The sequence below is a fragment of the Oryzias melastigma genome, linkage group LG19 (genome assembly GCF_002922805.2).
Source record: "Oryzias melastigma strain HK-1 linkage group LG19, ASM292280v2, whole genome shotgun sequence".
Lineage (NCBI taxonomy): Eukaryota > Metazoa > Chordata > Actinopteri > Beloniformes > Adrianichthyidae > Oryzias > Oryzias melastigma.
The window spans coordinates 17,087,460-17,113,902 of NC_050530.1; the positions used below are offsets into that span (position 1 = coordinate 17,087,460).

A 26,443-nucleotide genomic window follows, 5' to 3' on the forward strand; every position below is an offset into this window, starting at 1 on the left:
GTATGGCATCCTTCGAAGCTGCTGTTTACAGGGGCGACGTGAACGCCTCAGTGGGCGGAGTCGACAGGGAAGTGAAGTAGATCCAAGCAGGAAGCAGCGAACCTTCCGCCGCGGAGGAACGGACGAACCTGGCCGGAGTTTCAAACTGTCCACACGCGCGAAGGTTCCGGTCCAGCGAGGCGCGGTTTGGACTCAGCTGTAGTTTGGGACGCTCACTTTAACCCTGTATGAGAACAGGGGTCCCGGACCAGTGGGATTCGGACTGGAACTAGCAGCTGTCCCTTTCACAGCGGCGGACCAACGGCCGCGGTGCACCAGGTGGGTCGGGGGAGGGCCCTGGGGGATTCCGTAGAGCTGGTCCCGCAGGTGTATCGGTGCTGTCATCCTTAGGATGGTCCGTCGCGGCCACGTGTTGGGCGTTCTGATTGGGTCCTGTTGGTACCGCCGAGGAGGAGGTTTTGGGGCGGACTGCTTAATGTTTAAACCAGTGAGAGCCTCCGCGAGGCGGGACAGACTCCTGGTTCCGAAAAGAAGCTGCAGAACCACCCTCGGTCCCGAACTTTGGTCGACTCTGTTTAAAAAATGTGGGTCAATTTAGGTCCAAAGAACTGGGGGACTGAGGTTTTGTTTGTTTGTTTTGAACTGATTTCTGAAGTTCGGTTCTTGTTTTCTGTGATTTAATCAACTGGTTCGGCCATTGGGTTCTCACGGTTCGGCTTAGGCTCGGTAGTTTCATTCGGAATTTACCCGGCAGGCTGACGCTACCGCTCTGCAAACCCGACAGGTGAAGAGTGGGTGTGCGGCCCAGTCGCTGCTGTCTCACCTGAGAGGAAAGGTGAGTTCATGTTCCGGCTGCGTTGCGTAAACACGGAACTGTGACTGAGGAAAGGTGTGTCCCCCGCCAGGTGTGTCCTCCTCGAGGTTCAGAGTCAGCGCTCTGAAGGGGAGGGAGCGCGCGTTTGCAGTTGACGGTCCGGTTCTGAGGTCGAACGTGCAGGACCTCCACAGGTCTGTGGAATTTAGCGAGGACAGGTGCGCGCGTGCGTGTGAATCCAAACACGCCTGACTTTTATGTCTTTGAAGCTTCTAGTTCCACTTGTTCAAAAGAACTCTTTTTTTTAACCCAGCATGCAAACGAGCTGGAAGTTTGTTGCTGGTTTATAATAATAGTAACAATCATAATAATGTACTTCAATGGTTAAAACTAAACTAGCTTTAAAAAATACTGGTGAAGTGTGCAGCCAGTGCCTTAAAACTGACTAAAATACGTTGAAATATCAAGCTATAAATAGTAAATTGCCATTTAATTACTCCTAAATGGTTTGAAGCTTTTTCTGTTCACATATTCTTATAATCGGGGCTTTTATAGGAGCTAAACCTTCAGAATGAGAGCTGAAGGTGTGAAAGACTTTAAAGCTGCATTCAAGTCACCACTACCAATATAAAGTCTATGACTATGTCCAAATTTTCCCCTACTCACTGTATAGTGGGTTCACCATTTTCTTGTGATGTCCGGATCTACTAATCCTAAAACCGAGTGCTCTAGAAGTTTGCCAGAAGTTTTTGTGGAAAAACTAGCGTGCATCGATGCTCACTAGATTAGCGAATATAGACCACGATGCATTGCGATCGAACAATTTGCAACAAAAAAGCGTGTTTAAATGTAATTTCTTAATAAACCATCCACATTTTCACCATCAGAACACAATGTTGTTAATCATTGATTCGATTCGGACTTTGTGAAATCGGTGACACCATATCCGGCTTTTTGAAAAACGAAACTAGTATCCGAATTACCTTGGATAGTCCTGCACTCTATTGTTTTTTAGTAGTTCGGGGGGATTTTGGACACAATCTATGTGAACAGTGAACAAAGTTCTATGTTCGTTTTTGAGTTCTATATACAAAAAGCGTGGTCACTGAACATGCTTTGCAAGCTAAACCAGTTGAACTTTGACCAATCAGGGACTCTGATTTGGCACTGACCAATGAGCTGTGTTCCTTTCAAATTGCAAAAGTGTCAAACTTTTGAAAGCTGATCATGGAGGAGAACTTAATAATTGCTGAAATGGTATGAAACCAAGTAATTCATATATTGTAGTAGAGCTGTGAAACAAAAAGCCTGGAACAAGATTTGCAACACTTCAGCATTTTGGACGTAGCCTCTTCCAACGGTAGTTATCGAACATGCGCTAGTATCTTGTAGTGATAGTCCAGTGTGAACACTGTTGGATAAAGACGTGTTCAAGAAGGCGCGTTTTAGACATTCATGTCCAATGTTAGCGTAGTTCTGGTCAGACTGTAGAAGTTCAGATGTGTACTTGGATTTGTGTACCATATTTTCAGCGCTATTGGGTCATGAGGCACACCATCAATGAATGGTCTATCTTTGAACTTGTGTCCTTTAAGGTGCATTAAGCTAGACAAGTCAGAGATGAGTCCATCAGTCAGACTTTATGAACTGCATTTACAGCTTGTTTACAGCCATGTTTGCAGCATAAAAACAGTCTGACACCACTAAAACAATGTCACTACTTACTTTGACCGCACTATCTCTCAACCTTGTTTGTAACCATACTCTGACACCACCACATAGTATTTGAGTTTGTGTATTTACAAAATTTCCCTAACTTGTTTGCAACTTGTAAAAAATACTGACTGACATTTTGACCAAAAGGTGTGTACTTTTTAAAATCTAGTGCTTTTGATTGTGTGTGTTTTTTTTTAATTAAGATAAAAAAGTGCAGAAAATACAGTACATTTGGATTTATGTCCTTTAACACTGTTGACTCTCAGGAATATAGGATTTCGTGATGTAATCAGGAGTTTTGGAGAGAAATGGTTTGTGCTGACTAAACCTTTTGGAATTCAAAACTTGACTGGATGGACAAAACACAGTCCTTGGTGTGTTTACATATGCTTTAGTTTGTATGTCACTAGTCCTGTTTCTAAGAACCTACCAACGTTCTTTATTGTATCCAGGTAATGTGTACTTAACTCGAGTTCATAAACTTCAATCTCTACTCGGACATAGTTGGGGAAACTCTGTCTAGATGGTCCAGATCATGGTTCATGGGATTCTGGTGTCGTATAGATCCATGGTCATTTGATTCATCAGAGTGAAAATTTGTGGCCAAACCTGGATAAAAATTTAAAACACTTTGCCGAATAATTCCTGAATGTCAAATCTGGAGTTTTTCATTATTTTTTAAAGATGGTATAAATACTCGGGAACTAAAATTGAACCGTATGTTACATCATTATACAGAATCACAGGGAAAGTGAATCATTGTGTCCCTACTATAAACCATTATGTATACGTTAAGTGTCAAACACGTATAGTGATAAGCTTAAGAAGAATTTATTATTTGGTTTATTAAATTACCAGTACTTAACACCAGGCACAGTGGAAGCAAATTAAAATGTTTTTCTTCATTATTTTTTGAGTTTTAACAAAGTATTTTTCTGAATTTTTGTTGGTGTTTTAAAATATCAAACAGAGACAAAACCGAGACCCAAACATCAAAGCTTGAATCGAATTGTGAAGTATACTTACATCCCTAGAATAAATTGTAGGCATGTTTTTGCTGCACATTTGCTACAAACTAAAGTCCTTTTGTTCTTAATCACTTCAAAACGCCTCCGTACTGCAAACATTTTAAAGAGAGCGCTAGATCATCAAAGGACGTTGATTCACCAAACTTTGATTACGTCATTGAGTCACACGCCACTATTCGGCTTTACTTTAACACACATTCCATCAAAGGCTGAATGTAGTTTTTGTTTTATCTGCAATATTTGGGAGAATAAATTAGGTGAATTTTTGGTTTAAACCCTGCATTAAAACATATTTGCATAAACTGCAAACAACACTACTGACGATAGAGGTAAATTACCCTTTTAGATATCTACATGACCACGAGCCCTTCTCCTTTTACTTTTATAAGGAGGGTGTGTCTGTAAATAAAAGTTCACTTTTAAGAGCAGCTGTGGAAATGGAGCAGTTGACTTCTGATCAGAAGGTCAAAGGTTTGGATCCGGGCCTGCCTGTATTATCAAATCTTACTGCAGGGTGGTGAGTTTTTCAAGGAACGAGAATTTTTTTTGGCAACCGTTTCTATGATTTTGGGTCCATACTTTGAGTCTATGAGAAACTATTGAGTTCCTTCTAATCAAAAATGGACAAACCAAGTTTGAGCGGAACACAAACATCATTGATTATATCCATTTGTTCATCAGTCTTGGTAATTTCTCACGCTTTGTTCCTGTAGTTTCCCAAAGTTCTCAATGAATGAGCGGTTTTTATGGTAGTGTTTTGAAGTTGTTTTTGCTGGAACCTGAACCTGAGCAGGATCTGATGAGCCTGAACATGCAGCTGGGTTCACTTTCACTATGTTGGCACAAACAGCTTCTCTCTGCTGGACCATTCTGCATGTGTCAAACAGGTGCTGCTAACTGTAATCTACCAAAGCTGAAGGCAAATTCATTTTCAACTGCTGACATGATTGGTGTATTTATTTATTTTTCTTGAGTAGGGTCACAATACAAAGAAAGATTACCTCCACCAGAGTCCACTTCTGAAGAAAAGATTGAGATGGTTGATCATCTAGATGGGACTTTGAGGAGTCTTCTGCCTCACAGACTCCAAAAACAGAACATATTCATTGTCATTATCTAAAAAATCTGTTTTAACTTGGTTTAACCTTACAGAAACCTACTCCCTCCAAACCTTTGATCCCACTTTGTTCTGCTTCAACGCTCATCTTAGTTTCTGCTCATCTTCTCCTTCATGAGCAAAAAGAAAGTCCCAGCCTCTTTTTATTCTGCCTGCAATTACAACATGAGGCTATTCTTTCTCTAAATATGACATTTAATTAAAGAAAGCAGTAATAGAAGTCATTAAACTGATTGAGCTCACTCATTTTCCCAGTTGTATGCTGATGTATACAGCATGTTCCAAATTATTAAATTAGTGATATTTTTCTATGATTTTTCCAAATACACAGGATAATTTCAAGTCACCCACCATTATATATTAATGAACAAACTTCCTATAGTTAACAGTATTTTTTTCAAAAATAAGAACCTTCAAATTCCCTGTTCCACATTATTACACACAACAGAGTTCCATACTTTCCATAGATTCCAAAGAACTGAAAATTGTTGAATATGCTGCAATGTGGATCATTTTTGCTGGAATTAAAAGCTATTCTAATCAAAAACATCTCAATAGATCAAGTTACATTTGTACATAGGACCCCTCATTTTGTAGCAGCTTCGCAATTCTTGCATCGATCAAAGTTTTTGGCGAGTTTGTGCTTGAATTTCTTTGCAGGATGTCAGAATAACCTCCTAGAGCTGCTGTTTGGACGTGAACTGCCTCCAACTCTCAGATATATGACTTGAGGACGCTCCTAAGGTTCTCATTAGGTTTGAGGTTAGGGGAAGATGGGGTCCACACCATCAGTTTATCTCCTTTTAAAGCCAATTATGTAGAAGGATTCCTGAAGCATGAGATGAAGCATTGTCATGATAAAGATGATTTTGTAACAGAAAGCATGATTTTTCTTTTTGTACCATGGAAGAAAGTGATCAATCAAACTCCATGTACTATTTAGAGGTAATTATCACACCTTCAGGGACCCTAAAGGGGCCCTCCCCATAATCTGTCCAAAACCATGACTACACCATCTCCTTGCTGACATCACAGCCTTTTTGGGACATGGTGGCCTCTGGAGGATCCTACACGTTTATGTTGGTGGGACTCCAGAGACACCAGCAGCTTCGAATATGTGCTTGCTGCTTTGTAATGGTATTTTAGCAGCTGCTCTCTTAATATGATGTATTTGTCTTTATCTGCACCAATCCGTGTGTCCTCTGAATCAGCCACAAATCACTTAATAGTATGATAATCATGCTTAGGTTATTGTGAAATATCCAAGGTTTCAATTCTTTGTCTAAGGCATTCAACTGTATCACGCTTTTGAGCAACAGAGATCCGTTTTCTTTATCATATTGGTTGGAAATGTTGGTCTGCTTAATGTGGAACATCCGTCCTTGGTAGTGTTTCCTTTAATTGAACTCGGCTGGTAAACTGATTGTCACAGGTGTCTGAAATTTGATTTCAGAGATGCAAAAAACAAGGAGATGTGGCAAAATGTCAATATAGCAATATATCGTGGTATTTAGTCCTGCGATTGATTCTCGATGGGTTCTCATCAAGTATCAATCTTTTATTTTCGTTTAAAGAAGCTGTAAAATTTTATATTCATCATTCTTTGGTGACTGAATTTTACAAATAATTCCAATTCAATTGATGTCAATGCTTGTCAAATACTTAGTGTTACTTGTTTGCCCTAAAGTGTCTTTTATTTGGTGCACAAAATAAGACACAAGTTGTTTATTATGATTGTGTTCAAGCTAAAAAATAAATGAGGATATATTTTTCCAAAAAATATGTTATTCTATATAATGTGAGTTATTCAAGATGATTTTTACCAATTATCGCAGTATTGCGATATTATAAATATCGTGAGCCATGTATTGCATTGTATCATGAAATACCCAGTGATTCCCAGCCCTAAGACATAATATCATCCATGGTTTTAATTGAAAAACAAAGAGTTTCTGACACTTAAATACGATTTGCATAATAATTTGGAACGCACTGTAATATTGTTTATTTTTCATTTTTTCTGTAGAGCGGAGCTTACTTTGGATTTGGTCTAATTTTATTTGTCATGATATGTATGCTGTTTTGTTTTAATGTGTGAAATTAATGTGAAAGTATTCAATTGACATAAATGGTAAAAAATAAATCCAATTCAATGCCATTTTAATTATGTTGTCAATAGGGCTGAGTTAAAAGAATAAAGTAGATTCAGGCCCTGGTAAAGCAAATTGAATCAATTCTGAAAATTATTGGTGATAGCCAGCCCTAGTTGTCAACATGATCAGTGGTCAGTTAGCAGGTCGGTTTAGTTAAATGAATAAAATCATTCATTTGCTGTTCAAAAGTTGATTAGTGTAGTATTTTGCAGTTTTTGTCCGGATCTGTGGCGTTTGGTCGACTTCTTTGGTTTGATGCTACGTTCATACTGGACTCGGAAAGCGATCAATGAAAAGTCTATGTAAAAGCAAGTATGTGTTTCAGTTTTCTGCACTCAAAACTTTACCATCCACGCTTTTTAACTTAATTTTTAATTCTGTTTTTGGGCTCTACGAACGAAACGTGTGGTAATTGTGTATCTGTCAAAAGTTAAACCAGTGGACCAATCGGGGTCTCTGATTTGGTAGTGACGTATGGGTGGGATCTTTTTCAAAACATGGGACTATTAACCATTTATAAATTGAAGCAGAAACTCTCACCAAAGATTATTTTATTTTTGGTTGCATATGGTTACTCTCACCCTTTCAGCACCTTAGACAACTCAACAGTTGAACCACCTGATCTGTTCTCACCATAAAGGCAGGTAGATTTTACTGCAGTTCTTGGTCAACATGAGAACCAATCCAAACATTTCCACATGATTGATAGATGTGAGTCTTTCATAGAAAGGTCTTTTGTTTTTCACAGCACACACATTACAATCACAGTGTTGATTACATCAAAGATTCTATTTGAGGAAAGATGGTCTACTTTGACCTGACCGCTGGTTTAATGATTGTTCAGATGGCCTCATTATGGTGATCTGAGATGAGTAAAGACTTTTCTCTAAAAATAAAAAATAAAATAAAAACTTTTTTGTGGTTGCTGGGACAGTCTTGGTTGAAGAGGACAGGTTGTAGTTCTTAAAAGACAAAAAAAAAATGCTACTCGCTACTTGTGAAGAACACTTGAATAAAGAAGATGTTGGAGAGAGAATCGGATGTTTTATGTTTATTACTATGGCTAAAACCCATCTCCAGAAGCAAGTATTGTTCACAGACCATACTAGCTGGTAAAAGAGGACTTGAAGTTCGATGCCCACTCTTCACGAACAAAAAGACTTGCATGTGTTTGCTTTAAAGCATGTTTGTCTGAACTTTGCTCTCTAGCTGCATGGATACAGTTGCGTCGTTCCCCACATATGATTTCTTCCTGGCTCAGAACAGATTCTGGAAAAATGTATTGCCCGTGTACCCAGTTCCAGTAGCAGACGAAATTCAGTCTGTCAGGTTTACTGTTTTAACAGACACTAGTTCTTCAGGCTTTTTGAATAAAAGTGATAAATGTTGGTTTCTATCAAAAGTGGTCCAGTCAGAAACAAAAGTGAAGTGACACTGAGCAATTAAAAAAATGGTGGATGGAGAGTCTAATCAAATCTTATGGCTTATTCAGGCTCACTAAAGCTACTTAAACCCCTTTGATAAGGTAGTGACTCAGAGTCACAGGCAAGTATAAGTAGGGGGCCCAAAGCAGGCCTAGAGAGATTATGCTGGCCATTTAGACAATGTTAATGACAACAGTGTGTGCACTTTGTATGAATTATTCTTCTTTATTAGAGAGTTGTACCTAGTTTCATATTTCTTTTGTTAGTTTAATAAAACTGGTCTTTCCTGTTAGTGAAACCCATAGTCTCCAGAGATCATTCTGTAAAAATACAGGTTTAATGGGAGTTTAATGATTCATTTGAGCAATTTGATTCACATCATAATTTATGGTTGATGATACAATTCACAGTTGATATTGTTTCATTTTGAACCATCTGATTCACTGACCGAAAATTGATCCAGGACACCTTTAGCCAAAAATTCAGTGCGACTCAGAGATAAATCCCTGCTACTGAACAGTGCACAGTGACCTCCTCGAAGACCAGGGTGATCTAAGCTGGATTAGATGGATGAAAAGGAGGATGGACAAGAGGATAGATGGATAACCGAGGGGTGATGAATGGATTTAGGATCGATATTAGAAAAAACTTGTAGTGTGCGATATTGCTGATATGACTTGCGATACATGACAATGTAGTAAAACAGCTAATATATTTCCACTCCACTGCATCAGTTTTATTTACATAAATTCAACAGAACTTAAATTATACTCCAAATGACCCACGTCTACATAAGAGTCCGCAAGATTGTTTTTGCATGTGTAAACATTTAAGGTAACCATTTATTGCAATTTAACCCTTCTTTTCGATACACAGGTGATATTGGGCTGATGATAAATTTGCGATGTTTTGTGCAGGTCTAGCTGGATTGATGGATGACTATGATGGAGGATTGATGACAAATGGGCAAAAGGATGGATGCAATATGGATATTTAAAAGGGAGGATTAATGATGGATAAATAAACTGAAGGTTAGATGGATGAATTTATGGATGATTAAGAGGGAGGTTTGATGGATGGAACACTGGAGCTGTCCTAACATGTTTGAACCATTCTGAACAGGCTGATGAAATACTGAGTTTAGGTGACTTAAGTCTTGAAGGTGAAAGTCCTCCAGAAAGCTTGTAGAAAAACTTCTCTAACTTCCATTTGAAACGTTTTCCAGGAAAGTATTGCCGCCTAGAGACTCATCATCAGGAATGAGGAAAGAGGACAGGGAGATCCTCCTATGACTGCCGGCCAGTCCTCCAGGAAGATCTGCCAGATCAAATACGATCCCGGCGTCATGAAGCCCTGTTGGCTCCTGCCTCAGAGAGTGACGTGTCTTGTTAGTAGCAGGTTTGCACTTGCAAACCTGCTACTAACCTTGCTGGGAAGTGGCGGCAGATAAACGTTCTGCTTTAGGCTCGTCCTGACTCTGATTACAGGAAGCAGGAGTGAACCGGGGGGGGGCACTTCCTCTCAGCCACACCCACAGTTGACAACATCAGTGTACTGTTGGATGGCAAAAGAGGGAAGGGGGCATCATGACACTCTCTCCACTGTTCTAATCAGCCTGAACTGAGGAGGACTTAACCGGTCCAGGTCTCTGGGCTCATCCTGTTGGTCAATCATAGGACGTTCTCATGAATATTCAACTCTGGGGTCAGAGGGGGACCACCTTTGCACTGGGCCGTGTGTTTTAAAACTGCATAGAAACAACCCACAGGGGATATTGATGACCGGAGTGTTTGTGTGAGTGCACATGCTGATGTACAGAAACCTCTCACACTGTCTGCAGACGAGCAGCATCGAATACTTCGGATGCCGGGCGTTTCCTGGCCGTCCGCTGCTTCTGAGGCTGAAACCTCTTCTTTTTTGCTCTTCCTGTTCAGACACGTTCCCCGCATTGTTTTGTCAAATGAACCCCCCCACACCACCACCACCGCCACCTCTGATGGCGCGGTGGATATGCTGGGAATGTTGACATCACGGTAGCGTGGAGTGAAGGATAACAGCATGGGGTGGTTTGTACATGATCCTCATGTGGGACAGCAGAGAGCCTGACTCTGAGGAGTCAACAGGGCTATCGCATGTAAATGAACTTATCTGGGGGAGGATGAGCTCACTACAGGACAAACACTGCAGCAACAGACCAGGCTTTCACTCTCTTTACTTACACTTGGTTTCAGGCTTTGCTGCTCAGTTTCAGCAGAGAGACGTTCTTCTGAAACTCTGACAACATCAACCAATGAGACTGGATCCCTTTGATTATGGAGGGGTCATGTTCCTCCACTTTAAATAATAGAGCCACTTTGATGGGTTATGGTCAGGTGTGTGGGGTCAGAAGTTTATATTATAATATTAGATTTTTAAAATCTCCATGCCTTTAAAGTTTTTTTTATTTTATTTATTTTTATTTTTTTAAGTTTAAACCTTTATTTTACCAGGAGGATCAGGTGAGATTTGATATTTACAATGGAAAAGGCCCAGCAGCAGTAAAACCAGGAAAACAAAAATGGACCAAAAGAACCAATTTTTTTAAATTTTCTGCAACGATGAACATGTTGATGAGTTTTACTCGGTTTTTTTTTTTACCGATTCACAAAGAATCATTACATCCGTAGGCCTGAGTAGAGATCCAACTAGTCTTTCTACTCATTTTGATTACAAAAATTTAAAACAGTTTACTTTTTTTAAGACATGAATACCATTTCAGATTTAAAGAATGAGTTGGAACACTTCAAAAGTAACAATAACTTATTTCTTCCCCTTTTTAAAACTGTTTGTATTGACATGATTACTCTTTTTTTATCTATATTACTCTTAAACACTTGCTCTGAAAGTTGTGTTTTTAATGTTTTGAACAATTTTCTGACATGTATAAAGAAAATGCTAGGCTTGAAATTGCATTTGAGTAGTTCTTTATTCAAATAATAGGAATTAGAAGCAGACAAAAAAATGCAGTTTGAAAAAGCTTGTAGCAACGTAGACGTAGAGAATACAAGTGGGGTACCACAAGCTCCCTTATCCACTATATTCTGATCCATCCACTTGTAGAAGACTAGAACAGTATCAGAACTGGTATCTGTCTCGGATTTTGCTTGCAGCTGTAAGCTAGCAGGAATCAAAGTAATCGGATGGATGCGTAGATGGGTATGCTTATTTTGCGCCAACAGCCACATCTACAATTTAGAAGTGAATTTCTCAATATTTCTTGCTGCTCTGCAGCAACTATGTCCTGAAAATCTTCACAGGTTTTAGTATTTTGGCTTAGGAACTGCATAATCATAACTAAAAGACTACTGGGAACGTTTTTACAACGGATCAAAAGATGATCAGAGAGGGTCTTTAAAATGTCTGTACTCTATCTTAGACATTTCAAATCCATCTGTGGGTTTGAAAGATTCTCAGATTAGAAATGAAAAGCTGTTTTATTGTTGTCTTGTTCCGGTGGTTTTGTTTTGGATGTCAATGACCTCCCAGTCAAAGAGTATGTACAACTTTATGTAAATTGTCAAGTGGCGGTTTTTCATAGTTAAACGCCATTGTTGGACTGTGCTGGGTTCCCATGCATCATGCAAATGACCACAGAAGAATCCAACTGCCAGGTATCTGACTAAACCAATATATTTGGATGCATGAAGGGGATCATCCACATTCGTGTCACACCTTTGTTGATAGTATTCAATGAAATGCAATGAATGCAGTCGTGGTTCTGTTTACATTCCTTCAAAAGCTCTGCGTTTGCATGTTTTTACAAGTGAAACTGCTTCATTATGTTAAGGAGCAAAGGAGAAGTTTTGTCAGGTCAGCTTTTCCTCCCAAGATGGACATGTTGGCCATCAAAGTCTCCAGTATTGGATCAGACCTGGACACACTGCCTCACAGAGGAGCAGTACAACAAAACTATCAAATGCATTGTCCCCATATCAAAGTATTAGGTACCTTGTACTATTCTGCTGATGACAGTAGTGGCACAAATATTTGTAAAGTACCAGGCAGGTCTGTCAAACTTTAACCGTTTACTTGACCCCCAAAATGCATCACGCTTCAGACTGTACATGCACTTGTGGAGATGCAGCACCTCCCTCAATGCCTTGAAGCTGTGGATGATAGCCATGTGTAGATAAAGCAGCCATTAGCAAACTCCCATGATTACGTGGAAGCTCAAAACACACATTTACCTGTTTAGATCAACTGTTCGTTGAAGGTGGTTGCTGGAACTCACGTTGCAGTGGACGGTGTGAACATAGTTTTACAGATCTCTCTGTGCTTCTTTCTGCTGATTTCCTGACTCAAGTGTCTCTTTATTTGGATTGATTTGACACGCCTGATCCAAGTCCTCAGCAACAAAAGTGTTGCTGGAAAACGGGGAGGACAGTAGATTTTTATGACCAAGATTGGGAAATTCTGGGCTTCCAGAACTATATGAAACCCCCACTCGGCATCCATTCTAAAAATGGTGAAATCCCTCTTTATCCATGAAGGTGCCATACCAATATACATTTTGGGGAACCCAGCTTACCCTCTTTAGTCTTAATTAATGAAAGAATTTACAAATGGAGGAAGCTCTTTGTAGGAACAAAGAAGTAAAGCTGTTATTGTATGTCATTGTTTGGCTTAACACGCTGCATTTTTATAAAACACTAAGGGCTGAGAAAATGACCAAAAGAGCAAAACACAAAGCTGTAGTTCACATTTGAAAATAGTTGAAATGTTTTCCTTTCTGCTTGTATTGTTACTCTAATTTCAAAAGAATTGCAATGACTAACAAGCATGTGTGTTATGTCGTCTGTCCAATATACACTCAGAACTTCGGATGACTCAACTGCCTTTTTCCGCTTCTGTTTTCACAGGACTTAGAGTATTTTATCCCAGTGTGTTAAATACTTTAAGATGATATAGTGTTTAACTTAATGGTTACGTCACTTCAAAGAAGGTGTGTTTTCACATTATGTTTGTTGGTAATTGCTCCTGTTTTGGTGGCCATTTCGGATCCTTCATTAGGTCACAGTGGTCTATCTCTCTTTGTAACCTTAAAAAACTGCCCATTTTTCATATATTATTTTCAGCCCAAAAAGGCTGTTTTGAATTTATATAACTAAATGGATAATTCTTTACAAGACCTTTAAAAAAGGGCAAAAATACAATCTATTATACCTCTAAAATATACCAACAAAGAGGATGTATTGCCTTAACAAGGCTTTAGAAACAAACAAATTGTGTGCGTTTGTGTTGCGTTATGTTTTTATTTTATTTTAAAACACATTTTTTCCCAATGTTTTCTTTGTGCCTAACAAAGGTAGAACTTTTTTTTAAGATTGGATAATCCTTTCATAAAAATGTACAGAAGCGTTTTTTTTTTGTCTTTACATTTTATAGATTGTCCTATAATCTCTTCTATGAGTTCTGCAAGAAAGTGACAGAAAGTGTTGAAAAAATCTTAATGTTCAGGAATGTGAAGTTCTCCTTCGTTCTTGAAATATTTTTCTCTTTAGCGGTTAGACCTTTGACCTCGTTGTTTTAATGTCTCATTTATTATTTTTTGATTGAGTTGTAGTTTTGTTGTTCAGTGTTTGGTCCAAACCATTCATAGATGCATGTTCTTTGTCACTTGTGTTGATAAAGCTGCAGAGTGTAGCTCCCCCGACTGCCAGGACGGTTCACTGTGACTCACAGCAGCTTCACACAGGCGCTCAAGACGACTTCAAAGAAGCACAAATGATTTTTTTTCCCTGCCCGTCATCTCATCACCTTCTCATTCCATAAAAGGAATAAGGTCCTCATGAGTCAGAGTTTTCATCAGCAGCTCATTAGAGGCAGACACTACTTCCTGTGTCCTCTCTGACCTTCCAGGCATGTGAGCCGCCTGGTCATTTACAGGTTCTCTTGCTTTGGTGCTTATTTGACTAAAAGCCTTCTGCATACCTGTAAACAGTACTGATACTAGGGGTGTAACGGATCCCAAAACTCACAGTTCAGATTGTGTCACGGTTTTCGGGTCACGTTTTGGATCATTTTTCAGATCAGTAAAAATGAGAAATTTTTCTTTTGAAAAATCAAGGTAAAAGCCTAGCATTTTTGAAAAGCTTTAAAACGTATATTTGAGAAAACACATAAGTACTTCAAAGCATAAATACAAATTTTTGAACCTGTGTGTGCACGTGTCTGGCTTCTGGAAGGATTGGCATCAATAATAAGAATTTCTATGATGACCTGAACTTTATTGGCGACCGTATTAACGATAACGATGATGACCTCCACAGCGTGCGGCGACTGCCTGCAGACTCCATGCTGGTGCTGAGACAACATGAAGAGATTCAAAAGGACTAACGACTCCCATAGAGACAAAATCAAGCAGGAGCTCTTCCAGTTCAGTAAGGTAAGTCCTGACCTCACCTAAACAGGTGCAGAGACGAGGTCTCTGTTCTCCTGCTGCTCTGTGTCTCATGGGTTCTGTGTTCCCTGCAGACCGTGGAGCATGGGTTCCCCCACCAGCCCAGTGCTTTGGGTCACAGCTCCTCCCTACAGCTGCTGGCCATCGGGACTCGCTCTGGAGCCATCAAACTGTATCCTTAAGCTGAAACACTATAAAAACCTGTTCAGAGCAGGAGAGGAACAAGTCTTTCAAACGTCTTTGAGAGCTTCACTTCTCCAGCTTTTCTGTGTCCACACTAAAACTCTGGGAAAGGCTCTTCTGGTCTGTGCGATTCCTTAACTGGAGGTCAGATACGGATCTCCTGGAGTAGAGTTCATGGGTCTGCATGAGGAGAATGCCGCCGTCACACAAGTGCACTTCCTGCCTCACCAGGTAAAGGAAGCTAACGTCTGGCGCCTGCAGCTGTGTGCAGCAGCTCTCACTTCTGCTTGCTGTCCTGCAGGTGGAGCTGGTCACTCTGCTGGACGACAACAGTCTCCACATGTGGACCCTGAAGGGCCACAAAGGCGTCTCAGAGCTGCTAGAGATCGGCCGCTTCGTCCTAACTGGACCTCCAGGGTAAGACTGACACAAACGGAGGCGCTCGTTTGTGTGAAAGGTTCAGGCTCACCCTTTGTTCTGTGGCCCTCAGAGCCCTGCCCAGTGTGACCCGGGTCACTGCGGTTCTGGCCCACTCCTCCGGGGAGCTGCTGCTGCTGGGAACTGAAGGAGGACACGTGTTTGTAGTGGAAGTCCCAGGGTTCAGGGAGCTGGAGGAGAGGAACATCAGCCTGGAGCAGGTTACCAGCAGGTGACGCCTGACTCTGCTGTTAAAGCGAGCTCTGGTTCTGGACGGATGTTACATGACTTAAAAAGACTCCAAAAGCACATTTCTGATGACTCGAGTTTAGCTAAAACATAGAAATCTATCTTCTATTCCTGTTCATCCTGTGCAAGGTAACAAGGGTTGCTGGGGCCTATCCCAGCAGCTCATTGCAGGGTCACGCATGAACGCACAAGACAATTAAGAGTCATTAGTCAATTATAAAACATGTTTGTTTTTTTACCATGTATGGAAACTGGAGAGCCCAAAGAACCCAGCTGGGATTTGAACCAAGAGCTTCTCAAGTCAAGTGTTAAATATTTGAATCATAATATTTGAATCTAATGCAATTTGAAAAGTCACTCTCGTCCCTCCAGACCTCATGAAACCATGCTGGTTTATGTATACTTCTTCTAATGTCTTTCACAATTGTCTGATTCCTGCCCCTCCCCCAGCGTCCCAGATAACTACATTGGTCGCCGAAACCTGGAACACGTGGAGGCCCTGCAGGAGAACCCGGCAGACTCAAATCAGGTGGTGATCGGCTACGGTCGAGGACTATTAGTGGTCTGGGACCTGAAGAAGCACCGTCCACTGCAGTGCATTTGCCCCTCACAGGTAAGATTCTGAAGGTACTTGCCCCTCCCCAGTGGGTATGGCTCAGGAGGGTTTATGGGCAGCATCTGCTTCCTTTCAGTCTCTGGAGAGCGTGTGGTGGACGGAGGACGGAGGATGCATTCTCAGTTCCCACACTGATGGGAGCTTCTGTCGCTGGACGGTGGGCGAGAATAATGAAGAGAAATCAGACACTCCATACGGTGAGGAAGAGGAGCTTCAGCACCTCCCCGTGATGGTTTTTCTAGAGCTGAGTGTCTGCTCTGTGTCTGCAGGAACCTTCCCCTGTAAGGCCATCTCCAAGATCGTGGAGCTCCCCACTGCAGATGGGTACGTTTGAAGTCCTCACCCACTGGACTATGCTCTCCTCCGTGAACACAGCTGATGTGGTGCGTTTGCATGAACAGGCAGCCGTTCCTGATGTTCAGTGGGGGCATGCCCAGAGCCAGCTACGGAGACAGACACTGCATCACGGTGATCCACGGGAAGAATCACGTGGCTCTGGACTTCACCTCCAGGATCATTGACTTCTTTGTCATCAGAGAGGGACCTCAGCTCAAAGGCAGGAAGCTCACCTGCACACCCACGTACACACAAGAGGAGGAAGACTAAAAACTAGGGGTGTAGGGAAAAATCGACTCACTGATTTATCACCATGTCTTTTTTGGCGATATATCGATCGCCAACAAAGACATCGATTTAAAATGCTGAGAAGACGATATTTAATTAATTATTTATTATTAATTATTTATATGAATTATGTATTTATTACACATTCTCATCACCAAGTTGGCACATTTTGACGTTTGGTTAAGGACCCCTTCACATCAAAGATTTTGGGTTTTCCCAACTCGTCGTTTTTTGATGTGCTGGCTGTTTGTAAAATCAAGGGTCTGCAACCCTCGGGACACGGTTTCAGATATGGTAGCGGACATGGACTGGTCCTCGGGACGTGTCGACTATCGATGCCCTAACCCGGTACCAGACGCTGTATTGGACCTGAACCGGTACCAGGTTAGAGTATTGGTACTGGACGCATCCCAAGGACCGGTCCATGTTAGGGTTAAGGATAAGTACACTGTACCCTATCCTGGTTCCAGACGCTTTATCGGACATGAACCAGTACTGGGTACCAGTGGGCTCTGGGTCCCGGTACTATTCCCATTTGCAGCTCAGAGCTTGGGACCCGTGATTCAATGGGAACACCCAGTATATAAAAAAATGACGAGTTTGGGACACCCAAAATTTTTGACTAGGAGTGTTCTTTTACAAAAAGGTCAACATGTGACAAGTTTAGAGTGAGACTGGGTTGCCTTCAGCGTCTTGCTTTTGTTTTCCACCCAAACCCCGACCACTAGGTGGCAGCACAGCACACTGAGCCTCTTTGAGCAGCTCTACACCGCGACCAAAACAACAACAAGATCTCACGAGAGCCATCTCGTGTTAAATGTTCAATCAGCCTCGCTGTTTTTGTTGTTACGAGACATATACTACTCAGTTTTTATTGAGATGGGTAAAAAAAAGGGAAAATTGTTCTGGCACAGTCTTGAAATATACCACAATTCGTATCATATCAAGGGCTCAGAACCACTGGGTACCTCACGATACGATGCGATCATGTGGCTCCCGATACCGATATCACGATATGTCAATACTGTGATCATTGGTTTAAAAAAAAAAATCTCTAATAATTCACAATATATCAAACAAAGAAAGAAGAACTTATGTTTCATTTATTTTTTAGTTTGAACAAAATCATAACGACTTGTTTGTCTTACTTGGTGCAACAAATAGACATTTTTGTGTAACATTACTGAAATCAGAAATGTTATATCTTTGACGAGCTTTCACACCAATGGCATTTGGATTATCTGTTAAATTTAGTGTTACATGAACAGCAGTGCCACCACTTTGTGCACTTTTTTGTAAACGCCAGACTCTAGTCAATACACATCCCTACTAAAAACAGCAAATCTGGACTTCTGATTTCATTTGGGTTTTGGGGAGCTGCTCTTCTCCTCATGTGACCCCCCCCATCTACCCCCCCCACCCTCCGCTCCTACTGAAGTTCCGCTCTGACCTCCTGCAGGAGACCCCAGTGCTCTGGTGGTTCTGGTGGAGGAGGAGCTGGTCGTGATCGACCTGCAGGCAGACGGCTGGCCCGTGGTTCAGACGCCATACCTGGTTCCTCTGCACAGCTCGGCCATCACCTGCTCTCACCACGTTTCTGCTATACCGCTCAAGCTGTGGGAACGGATCAGCGCCGCCGGAGCGCTGCAGAACACGCACTACTCCAAGAAGGTACAGGAAGGACAGACGTCCACGGAACTGGGAAAGCGGTGGATCCATGAACGTTACCATGCAGATTGTTCTGTAAACCTCTGCTCATTCCTCTCCCTTAGCTGTGGCCCATCAGAGGAGGTCAGAACCTTGCACCGGATCCTCCACAGAGGGACCTTCTGCTCACAGGGTGTGTGCCTGCCTGTGCAGCTGCGTCTGCGCTCACACATGTGCGCATCTCTCCGTAACGGATCTGTGTCGCTCCTTCATGCAGACACGAGGACGGGACGGTGCGGTTCTGGGACGCGTCGGGAGTCTGCCTGTCACCCGTTTACAAGCTGAGCACAGCCGCCGTGTTCCACACGGACGCCGACCCCAACGACAACATGAACCACAGCACAGAGGGGGAGTGGCCTCCCTTCAGGAAGGTGAGTCCAGCTCCCCCCTGACGGAGTGGCCTCAAATGAAATATGGGTTCAAAAAAAGCTCTAAAAATCATTTCATAGTCTTGAATTTTTGTCTTGTCATCACAATCGAATCTGTCTGTCACCAGAGAGGAATTCCTGTGGTTTTCAAAGTATTAGCTGTGGTTAAACGAGTTCTGCAGATGCTTTGAAGATGTTCTGGTTATACTTGAACGATAAATTCACAACAACAATGATGTTTTTCCAGTTTGAGCAGTTTGACTCAATTGTTTATCATTTTGTTTGAGTTGGAGCTTTATTTTTTTAATCTAAAGTATTAATAACACAGTGGAGGAGGATCCTGAGGTTTAGGTCAGGTTTGAGGTTCCCAGAGTTCTCTGAGCTGAGGCCACGCTCTAGATCTCTGTAGATCTATGAGGTTTTCAGCTTTTCGCTTATTCTTGCACAGAGAGTGAAATGTGCTGGAATTTGTGTCTGTGGAGTGTGCGTCTTTGCTCTGTTAACATCTAAACTATTAAGTCAGAAACTGTTCTTTCTCCATAGATCTAGAAATCCATCAGTTAGAACGTATTGAGAATGTTTTACTGCAGTAACCTCCATCTCTATCCAGGTGGGCTGTTTTGACCCGTACAGCGATGACCCCAGGCTCGGCATCCAGAAGATCCACCTGTGTAAATACAGTGGTTATCTGACTGTAGCTGGCACAGCAGGACAGGTGACTGTTCATGGAACTCAATCTTGTAGTCTTCATGCTTCAGATGAATAATGATTAGTACGGTGGTTCTGAAGTGAGACCGATGCTCTTTTGTCACAGATTATGGTTCTGGAGCTGAACGATGAAGCTGCAGAGCAGACGGTGGAGGCTCAGGTCGTAGATTTGCTGCAGGGTCAAGAGGGCTTTCGCTGGAAGGTAAAGAACTCCTACGACGTACAACCCACCGGACCTGGATCAGGAGCTATAACACCTTTCCCTGACAGGGTCACACTCAGCTGGATGTCCGTGAGGACCCGGTGCTGTTCCCCCCGGGCTTCCAGCCCTTCACCCTGGTGCAGTGTCAGCCCCCCGCTGTGGTCACCGCCCTCGTTCTGCACTCGGAGTGGAAGCTGGTGGCTTTCGGCACCAGCCACGGCTTCGGCCTTTTCGATTACCAACAGAAGAAGAACGTCCTGGTCAAGTAAGGATCAGAGGAGCAGTGAAGATGATGCACAAACACCAAACTAACAAGCATTATGACAGATTTAGCTCTGTTTTCATGTTCTGGATTACTGACGTTCCTGTGGATTGTTTTCTGAGAAGTGTGACTTGTTTTAAAACTTTCAGATGCAGATGAGATTTGTAACAGTTTGAATGTTTACACACATATAGGTCAAAGGTTACATACAGAGAAGCTCTCATTGATGACGAAGACTGAGTACTATCAAGCAGTAATGGTGGGGGAAATCGATTAATAGCTGCATCGATTATGATTGTGAGCCTTTTTATGAATTTTAAATAATCAAAAAATGTATATAACTTTAAGTAAAAGTAACAAGCTGAACTAAACGCTGAATGTTGTTCACTCGGACAATTATGAAGAGCACACAAACATGGCTGACCTTCCAGATCTGGTCATCCCACCGCACCGACTTCACTAAAAGTGACCGTTTGGAAGCATTTTGGCTTTTATAAAGTGGACAAAGTGGCTAAAAATCATGTGGTGTGCACGTTCTGTTGCACCAAAATTAATTATGTCGTTAGCACGACAAATTGGCGAAATCCCCTCTCAGTTTTATCCGGAGGGGGAGCTAGGGTAAAAACCGTTTTGGTTCTACCAGGGTGAGTACGGCTCAAACAAGTTCTGCTCCGACCTCTTCCAAAATTCAAAAAAAGCTTTTGGGTATTCTAAATAAACTTCCACCAAAAGGCAAAGCGAATAACAAAGTGAATCAAAGCTTTAATAATGAAGGACTTGAGATCGTATTCTGTGGTGGAGAATGAGGGCTGGAGAAATAAAAAGCAATTGCTACGCTCCCATTGAGCGCACTTTTTCTAGTTAAATTAGTTGAACTTTAGCCTGTCAGGTACTTGGTTGTGTCCCTTTTTAATTCACGGCCAACCGTTTGAAAATCAATCATGAAAGAGAAATTAATAATTGCAGTTTGTGCCTGGAAGGAATTCTATGACACCATGTCTTTCAAAGAGCTGCAGGAGAAGATATGTGAACCCTTTGGAATTTCCTGTTTTTATGCATAAATAAGAGTAGAACTGTGAAAGAAAAAGGAGCATGTGTGGATTTGTGCTAGTAAACAGTATTAAAAGAGGAGGAAGCCCCTCCCTGCTTGTCCACTGTGAACACCATAGGCTCAACGTGCATTCAACAGATTCTTGAACGCGTCACATGCTCGTTGTACAGCTTTTCATTGGCTCTTCCACTTCCAGGTGCACTCTGAACCCCAGCGACCAGCTGGCCATGGAGGGACCTCTGTCTAGAGTGAAGAGCATCAAGAAGTCTCTGCGGCAGTCCTTCCGGAGGATCAGGCGCAGCAGAGTGTCTCTCAGGAAGCACCACGTCAACAGCGCCGCTAAGGTACGACTCGGGGGGTAACAACCAGCCGTCAGGGCTTTGCACCTGAAGATCCTGACCTGTGTCCACTCCACACAGGTGCATGAGGCCAACGCCCGTCTGGAGGCGGAGCTAGCAGAAATGGAGCTGGCTCCGGTACAAAGGAAGATAGAGGCGCGCTCCTCGGACGACTCCTTCACGGGACTCGTGCGCGTGCTGTACTTTGCGGAAACCTTCCTGATGGACAGTGAGTGACCTCTCAGTGATGCACGGATGCTTGTTTCATGACTTTCTAACGTACGTGCACTTTGCAGGTTCACATAACACCCCTTCTCTGTGGGCGGGGACTAATGGAGGCTGTGTGTTCGCCTACGTTCTCCACCTTCCTAAAGTGGAACATCGGGGGGAGGAGCCAATCACTGCTCAGCCAGGTGAGGGGCAGACTCTGACTCCCTCAGGCTCACTTGCATGATCCTGATTTCTACTGATTTGTTTTTATCCCCTTCAGCCAAGGAGATCCAGCTGATGCATCGCGCCCCGGTGGTCGGTGTGGTAGTGCTAGACGGGCACGGCACTCCTCTTCCAGAACCTCTAGAAGTTGCCCATGACCTCGCCCGCTCGCCAGACATGCACGGTTCACACCACCTGCTGGTGGTTTCTGAAGAACAGTTCAAGGTTTGCAAACACACAAACACAAACTAGTTGTAAACTAGTTGTTCTGCAGTTTCACGAGAAACTGTTCCAGCTTTGTGAACTCTGCAGTTACTTAGAACTTTAAAACAATTAGAGGAGTGTTGGAGTTGTTAATATTTTGGAGTTAATATTTAGCTTAATATAAAAGTTTAATGTCTACTAGGCAATATCTTCTGTATGCCCTGCTTAAAACTTTGCATTTGCTATTGTTAGGGCTGTGAATATTAACGCACGCAAATAATCAAAAAGAATTAACACGTTAATATGTATTAGCACAAATTAATCGAAGAAACAGTCCTTTGCTTTCAGGCTTCCACGGCATCAAAATATTTTGTCTGGTACTATCCCACTTATACCATGGTCACTTGCAAAATAAATAAATATTCAATGGGTTTTTAGTACTTTATTCTTGCTATTTTTGTCATGTAGATCACAAAGCCGACTATTTGATCCGTGGTCCGGTGCCGTGTTGTACAAATACATTTTACCTGATAGAACATTGCGATTAATCGTGATTAACCCCAACACTAAAGAGCAATTAATCCGATTTTTTTTTTTGTAATTGATTGACAGCAGTAATTGAGAATAAATGTTCTAAATGTAAAGTTTCCTGTGGGATTTCATATTGCGATAATTCACAGATCAGTGGTCGGCAAATACTGAGACAAAAAAAAATTGTAGCGATTAATCGGGATTCATTTTTTACAGTTTGCGATTATTTTTTTAAATCAATTCTCGGCCCTAGTTATTGTCGTTGGATCTGGTCATCAGAACAGTCCCTTAGCAACAGTTGCTAGCGTTGTTAGCTCCTGTCGTTTCACAGGACATGCAGAAGATATTGCTTAGTCGTACATAGACATGAACAAATGTTCAATAAACTTGTTCAGTCGACATAGACCAGGAGTCTGCAACCTTTAACACCAAAAGAATGATGTGGCCAAAACTAAAACCCATTGAGAGCCGCCAAATCCCACTTAATCTTTTAGAAAATACACTTTATTTATGGTTATGCCGATTGAGCCATTCCTTTATAATGTAGCTTTCAAAAAAATTACAATAATTTCATTAAAGAAAGTGTTATATTTTTCTTAAAATAGCAACCTTAACTTCTTTACTTTTGACAGCAGCACATATGAGATCCTTTCAAAATGAAATACTTAAATAAGATCCTCTTGTTACAGCCTTTTTACTTGGATTAAAAATGCAAGAAAACCAAGTCAAGCATGGCACTTTCTATCACTGTGGCAACAAATTGATGCTACTGTGCAGCATAATTAAGAGTATGTTCATAACTTAACTAATTCAATATTTACTCAAACTATTAGAATGTTTCCTAAAGACAAAAAGCAACAATGGATAGAAGAGCCTCAGGTTGTAGACCCCTGACGTAGACGGTGGACACAAAAACATATTTTTGGCTCAAATGGAACCCCGTACATCCCAGCCTCAGCCACTCTGCCTTCAGTGGCCCCAAGGTAAACTGAGTTGGAGAACCCTGATCTAAAGCGTCTCCTCTGTCTTTAGATTTTCACTCTGCCAAAGGTGAGTGCCAAGACGAAGTTGAAGCTGACCGCCACAGACGGCTCCAGGGTGAGGAAGATGGGCGTCGCCTGGTTCGGAAGCAACCGCACAGAAGACTACGGTGAAACCGCGCTGCTGGTTCTGACCAACCAGGGGGACGTGCACGCCGTGTCCGTCCCGCACATCAAGATGCAGGTCCAGCACCCCTGCATTCGCCGCGAGGACGTCAGCGGCATCGCCTCCTGCGTCTTCACTAAACACGGCCAGGGTAAACCCAGGAGGCAAACCTTCCCCCAACCGGGCTGAACCGCACCGTCTGACGGAGTCTCTACCCGCAGGCTTCTACCTGATCTCCCCGTCAGAGTTTGAGCGCTTCTCTCTGTCTACCCGCTGCCTGGTGGAGCCCCGCTGCCTGGTGGAGGTGCCCGCTTCCGAGGGGAACTGCAGCCAGCGCCGTCCTCAGCTGGAAGGACCTTCGTCCTCTCAAACGTACGTCGGCATGCTCCGTCCTCCTCCGTTGTCCTCTGCTCTCTGAGCATCTTTCTCTTCTCTCTGCAGGAGCACGTGCGAGAATGAGGATCCAGGTAAATGTGCAGGGCAGAGAGCAGCTTCACGTGCATGCGTGCTGATGTCCAGCTCTTGTTGATTTGCTACCTGTGTGTGTCTGTGCGCTGATGTATGTTCTGCCTGCTGCTGTGTTCCAGAGAGCTCAGCTAGGCGCGTTATGGAGCATGCTTTGCTGAATGACGAGAGTGAGTATGAAGAGCAGCGCTCCTGTCTGTCCTGAAGCTGCTGCGCTCTGAACGCTCTGCCTGCACATCAGGGGGCGGAGTCAGCTGACACGCTCTTTGCTGTCTTGTCTCTTTGCAGAAGTTCTACTTGAGATCCAGAAGTCTCTGGAGGGAGATCAGATGTAAGTATGCATTTCTGTAGATGTCCTGCACCACGGGTGTCAAATCCAATCGCACAGGGGGCCAAAATCCGAAGCACCCCTTAGGCTGCGGGCCGAATATGGAGTGATTTTTATGCCACCATATTGCCACAGCCGAACAGAATAAACATTTATTGAACACATTAAAACTACATTCTTAAAAACGTAACTTTTTACCAATACATTTGTAAACCCCTGACTTCTTATAGGGAAATGTCCTGATAGTCTTAAAGTCTTTATCTTCTGCTAGAGTCCCACTAAAATCTAACACAGTTTCAGTGACAACGTCAGAGCTTTCTTCCAGCACATACTTCAGGGACGCCTCTGATTGGTCGGTCCAGTTCCGGCGCTTCCTCTTTTTAGCTTTTGTTTACACTTGGTGTGAGATAAATGGCAGCATGGTCCAATTTTCAGAACGAGGGGAAGAGATTGAGTCTTACAGCTTTCCCTGAAGGGTGTGTAGTGGTGGTTTGGAGTCCAGTTTCCTCTAGTGGGGGGTTAGATGTTTAAATTCCAGCCTCACTTTCTCCAAATTGCCACGATGGAGGCTGCATCCTAATACCAAGCTTAATGGTTAGTAAGGGAGGAATGCAGATGACACTAAAGATTACTAAACATTTTTGGTATTGTATTGTAAAATAAGTGGATTGGAAGTTAGCCAACGGGATGCCAGCCAGCGGTTGTTTCTGTGGCTCTTTCCTCTGACAGTTTTCATGTAGGAGCCTCTAGGCCTCTGTGTCCTGGAGCCAGCATGACCTTTGTCGTAGGTCTTCCAGCCCGGAAATATTTTAATGACTGGAAGTCTCTGTCATTGGTGATCCAGATGAGCTGTGGTTACAATCCCTAATGAGTGAGACCCTGTTACATATAGTGCTGGGTATCACCAATACTTTCCAGAATTGATTCAGTTTGATTCACCTGAGCCTGTATTGATTCAATTCTATTTTTTCCAATTCTTTTGATCCATTCAATTCAATTTTGACATTTTAACAATTGACAATTTTACACATTTGAACACTTTAGTTTGGAAATACATTAATAGTCTTTATATGTTTTGAACATTTTCATTTTAATATGATACAGTTAACATTTTGTAAAATTATGAGATTGTTAATAGCATACACGGTTACATGGATTAATAGTAATGAATTAATAATTAATAAAATGAGAAATCTTTGTTAATTTTTGAGCCTTAAAATGATCCTAAAAAGTCCTAAATGTAGCTTGAAGAAACTTGTAGGAACCCTGAATAGTTCAAAAGATGATCAGAGTGGGTTTTTAACACCTTTTAGGAAACATTTAAACAAATGGTCAGGCTCCTCCGGTTGGCAAACGTACTGGAATCACTGAAGAGATTCAAAAAGTTGATTAGCAGCAAGGTCCTGGAGTGGACAAGGTCAGTAGATTATCTTCTATTGAAAGTGGAGTTTGAAAAAAAAAAATCCAGACCCAGCCCAGCCATGAACCGACAGATAGAACTACTGGTTCAGGCAGGGTCATAGATCTTCCCTGTTTAATGAGGAACTCTGGTCACTTGACCAACATGCTTTGAAGAACCGCTCCACCTGTTTGTCATTTTCTGTTTGGATTCCTGAGCAAAGCTCATTCCCTCAAACCTCAAACTATGTTCAACCTTTGGTTTTGTACTCTCACTGTGCAAATTCACCACAAGCAGTCAATCATTCAAATGTGGAATGGATGTCTGTTTTAAACTCCAATGTCTCAGCAGCGCCCCCTGCTGCTGTTATCTGGGACCTGAAAGCAGAGCTGCAGTCTGAATATTTTTGGAGAATGAATGCAACCTTTAGGGGGGGTGGAAACAATATAACCAAATTATGATAAATATGGTAAAGGAATTGGATTTACTAATGTACAGCGGGGTCAAAAGTATTTTTGAAGC

At 42.2% G+C, this 26,443-nt stretch overlaps 1 protein-coding gene across 1 annotated transcript; it reads left to right on the forward strand.

Moving 5' to 3' along the window:
* On the forward strand, positions 1-24,525 carry llgl2 (LLGL scribble cell polarity complex component 2; the record flags this gene model as incomplete). Its single annotated transcript, XM_024263397.2, is given in 25 exon segments — positions 1-318; positions 14,561-14,676; positions 14,766-14,863; positions 15,024-15,105; positions 15,176-15,291; positions 15,365-15,523; positions 15,991-16,153; positions 16,233-16,353; positions 16,426-16,480; positions 16,558-16,712; positions 18,240-18,451; positions 18,553-18,620; positions 18,705-18,858; positions 19,466-19,570; positions 19,670-19,765; positions 19,834-20,030; positions 21,275-21,422; positions 21,498-21,645; positions 21,713-21,829; positions 21,907-22,073; positions 23,616-23,880; positions 23,951-24,101; positions 24,171-24,196; positions 24,317-24,364; positions 24,483-24,525. Coding segments are annotated over 24 exon segments (2,966 nt in total), but the record flags the coding sequence as incomplete, so codon positions are not given.
* Between the last annotated feature and the right edge of the window lie 1,918 nt (positions 24,526-26,443).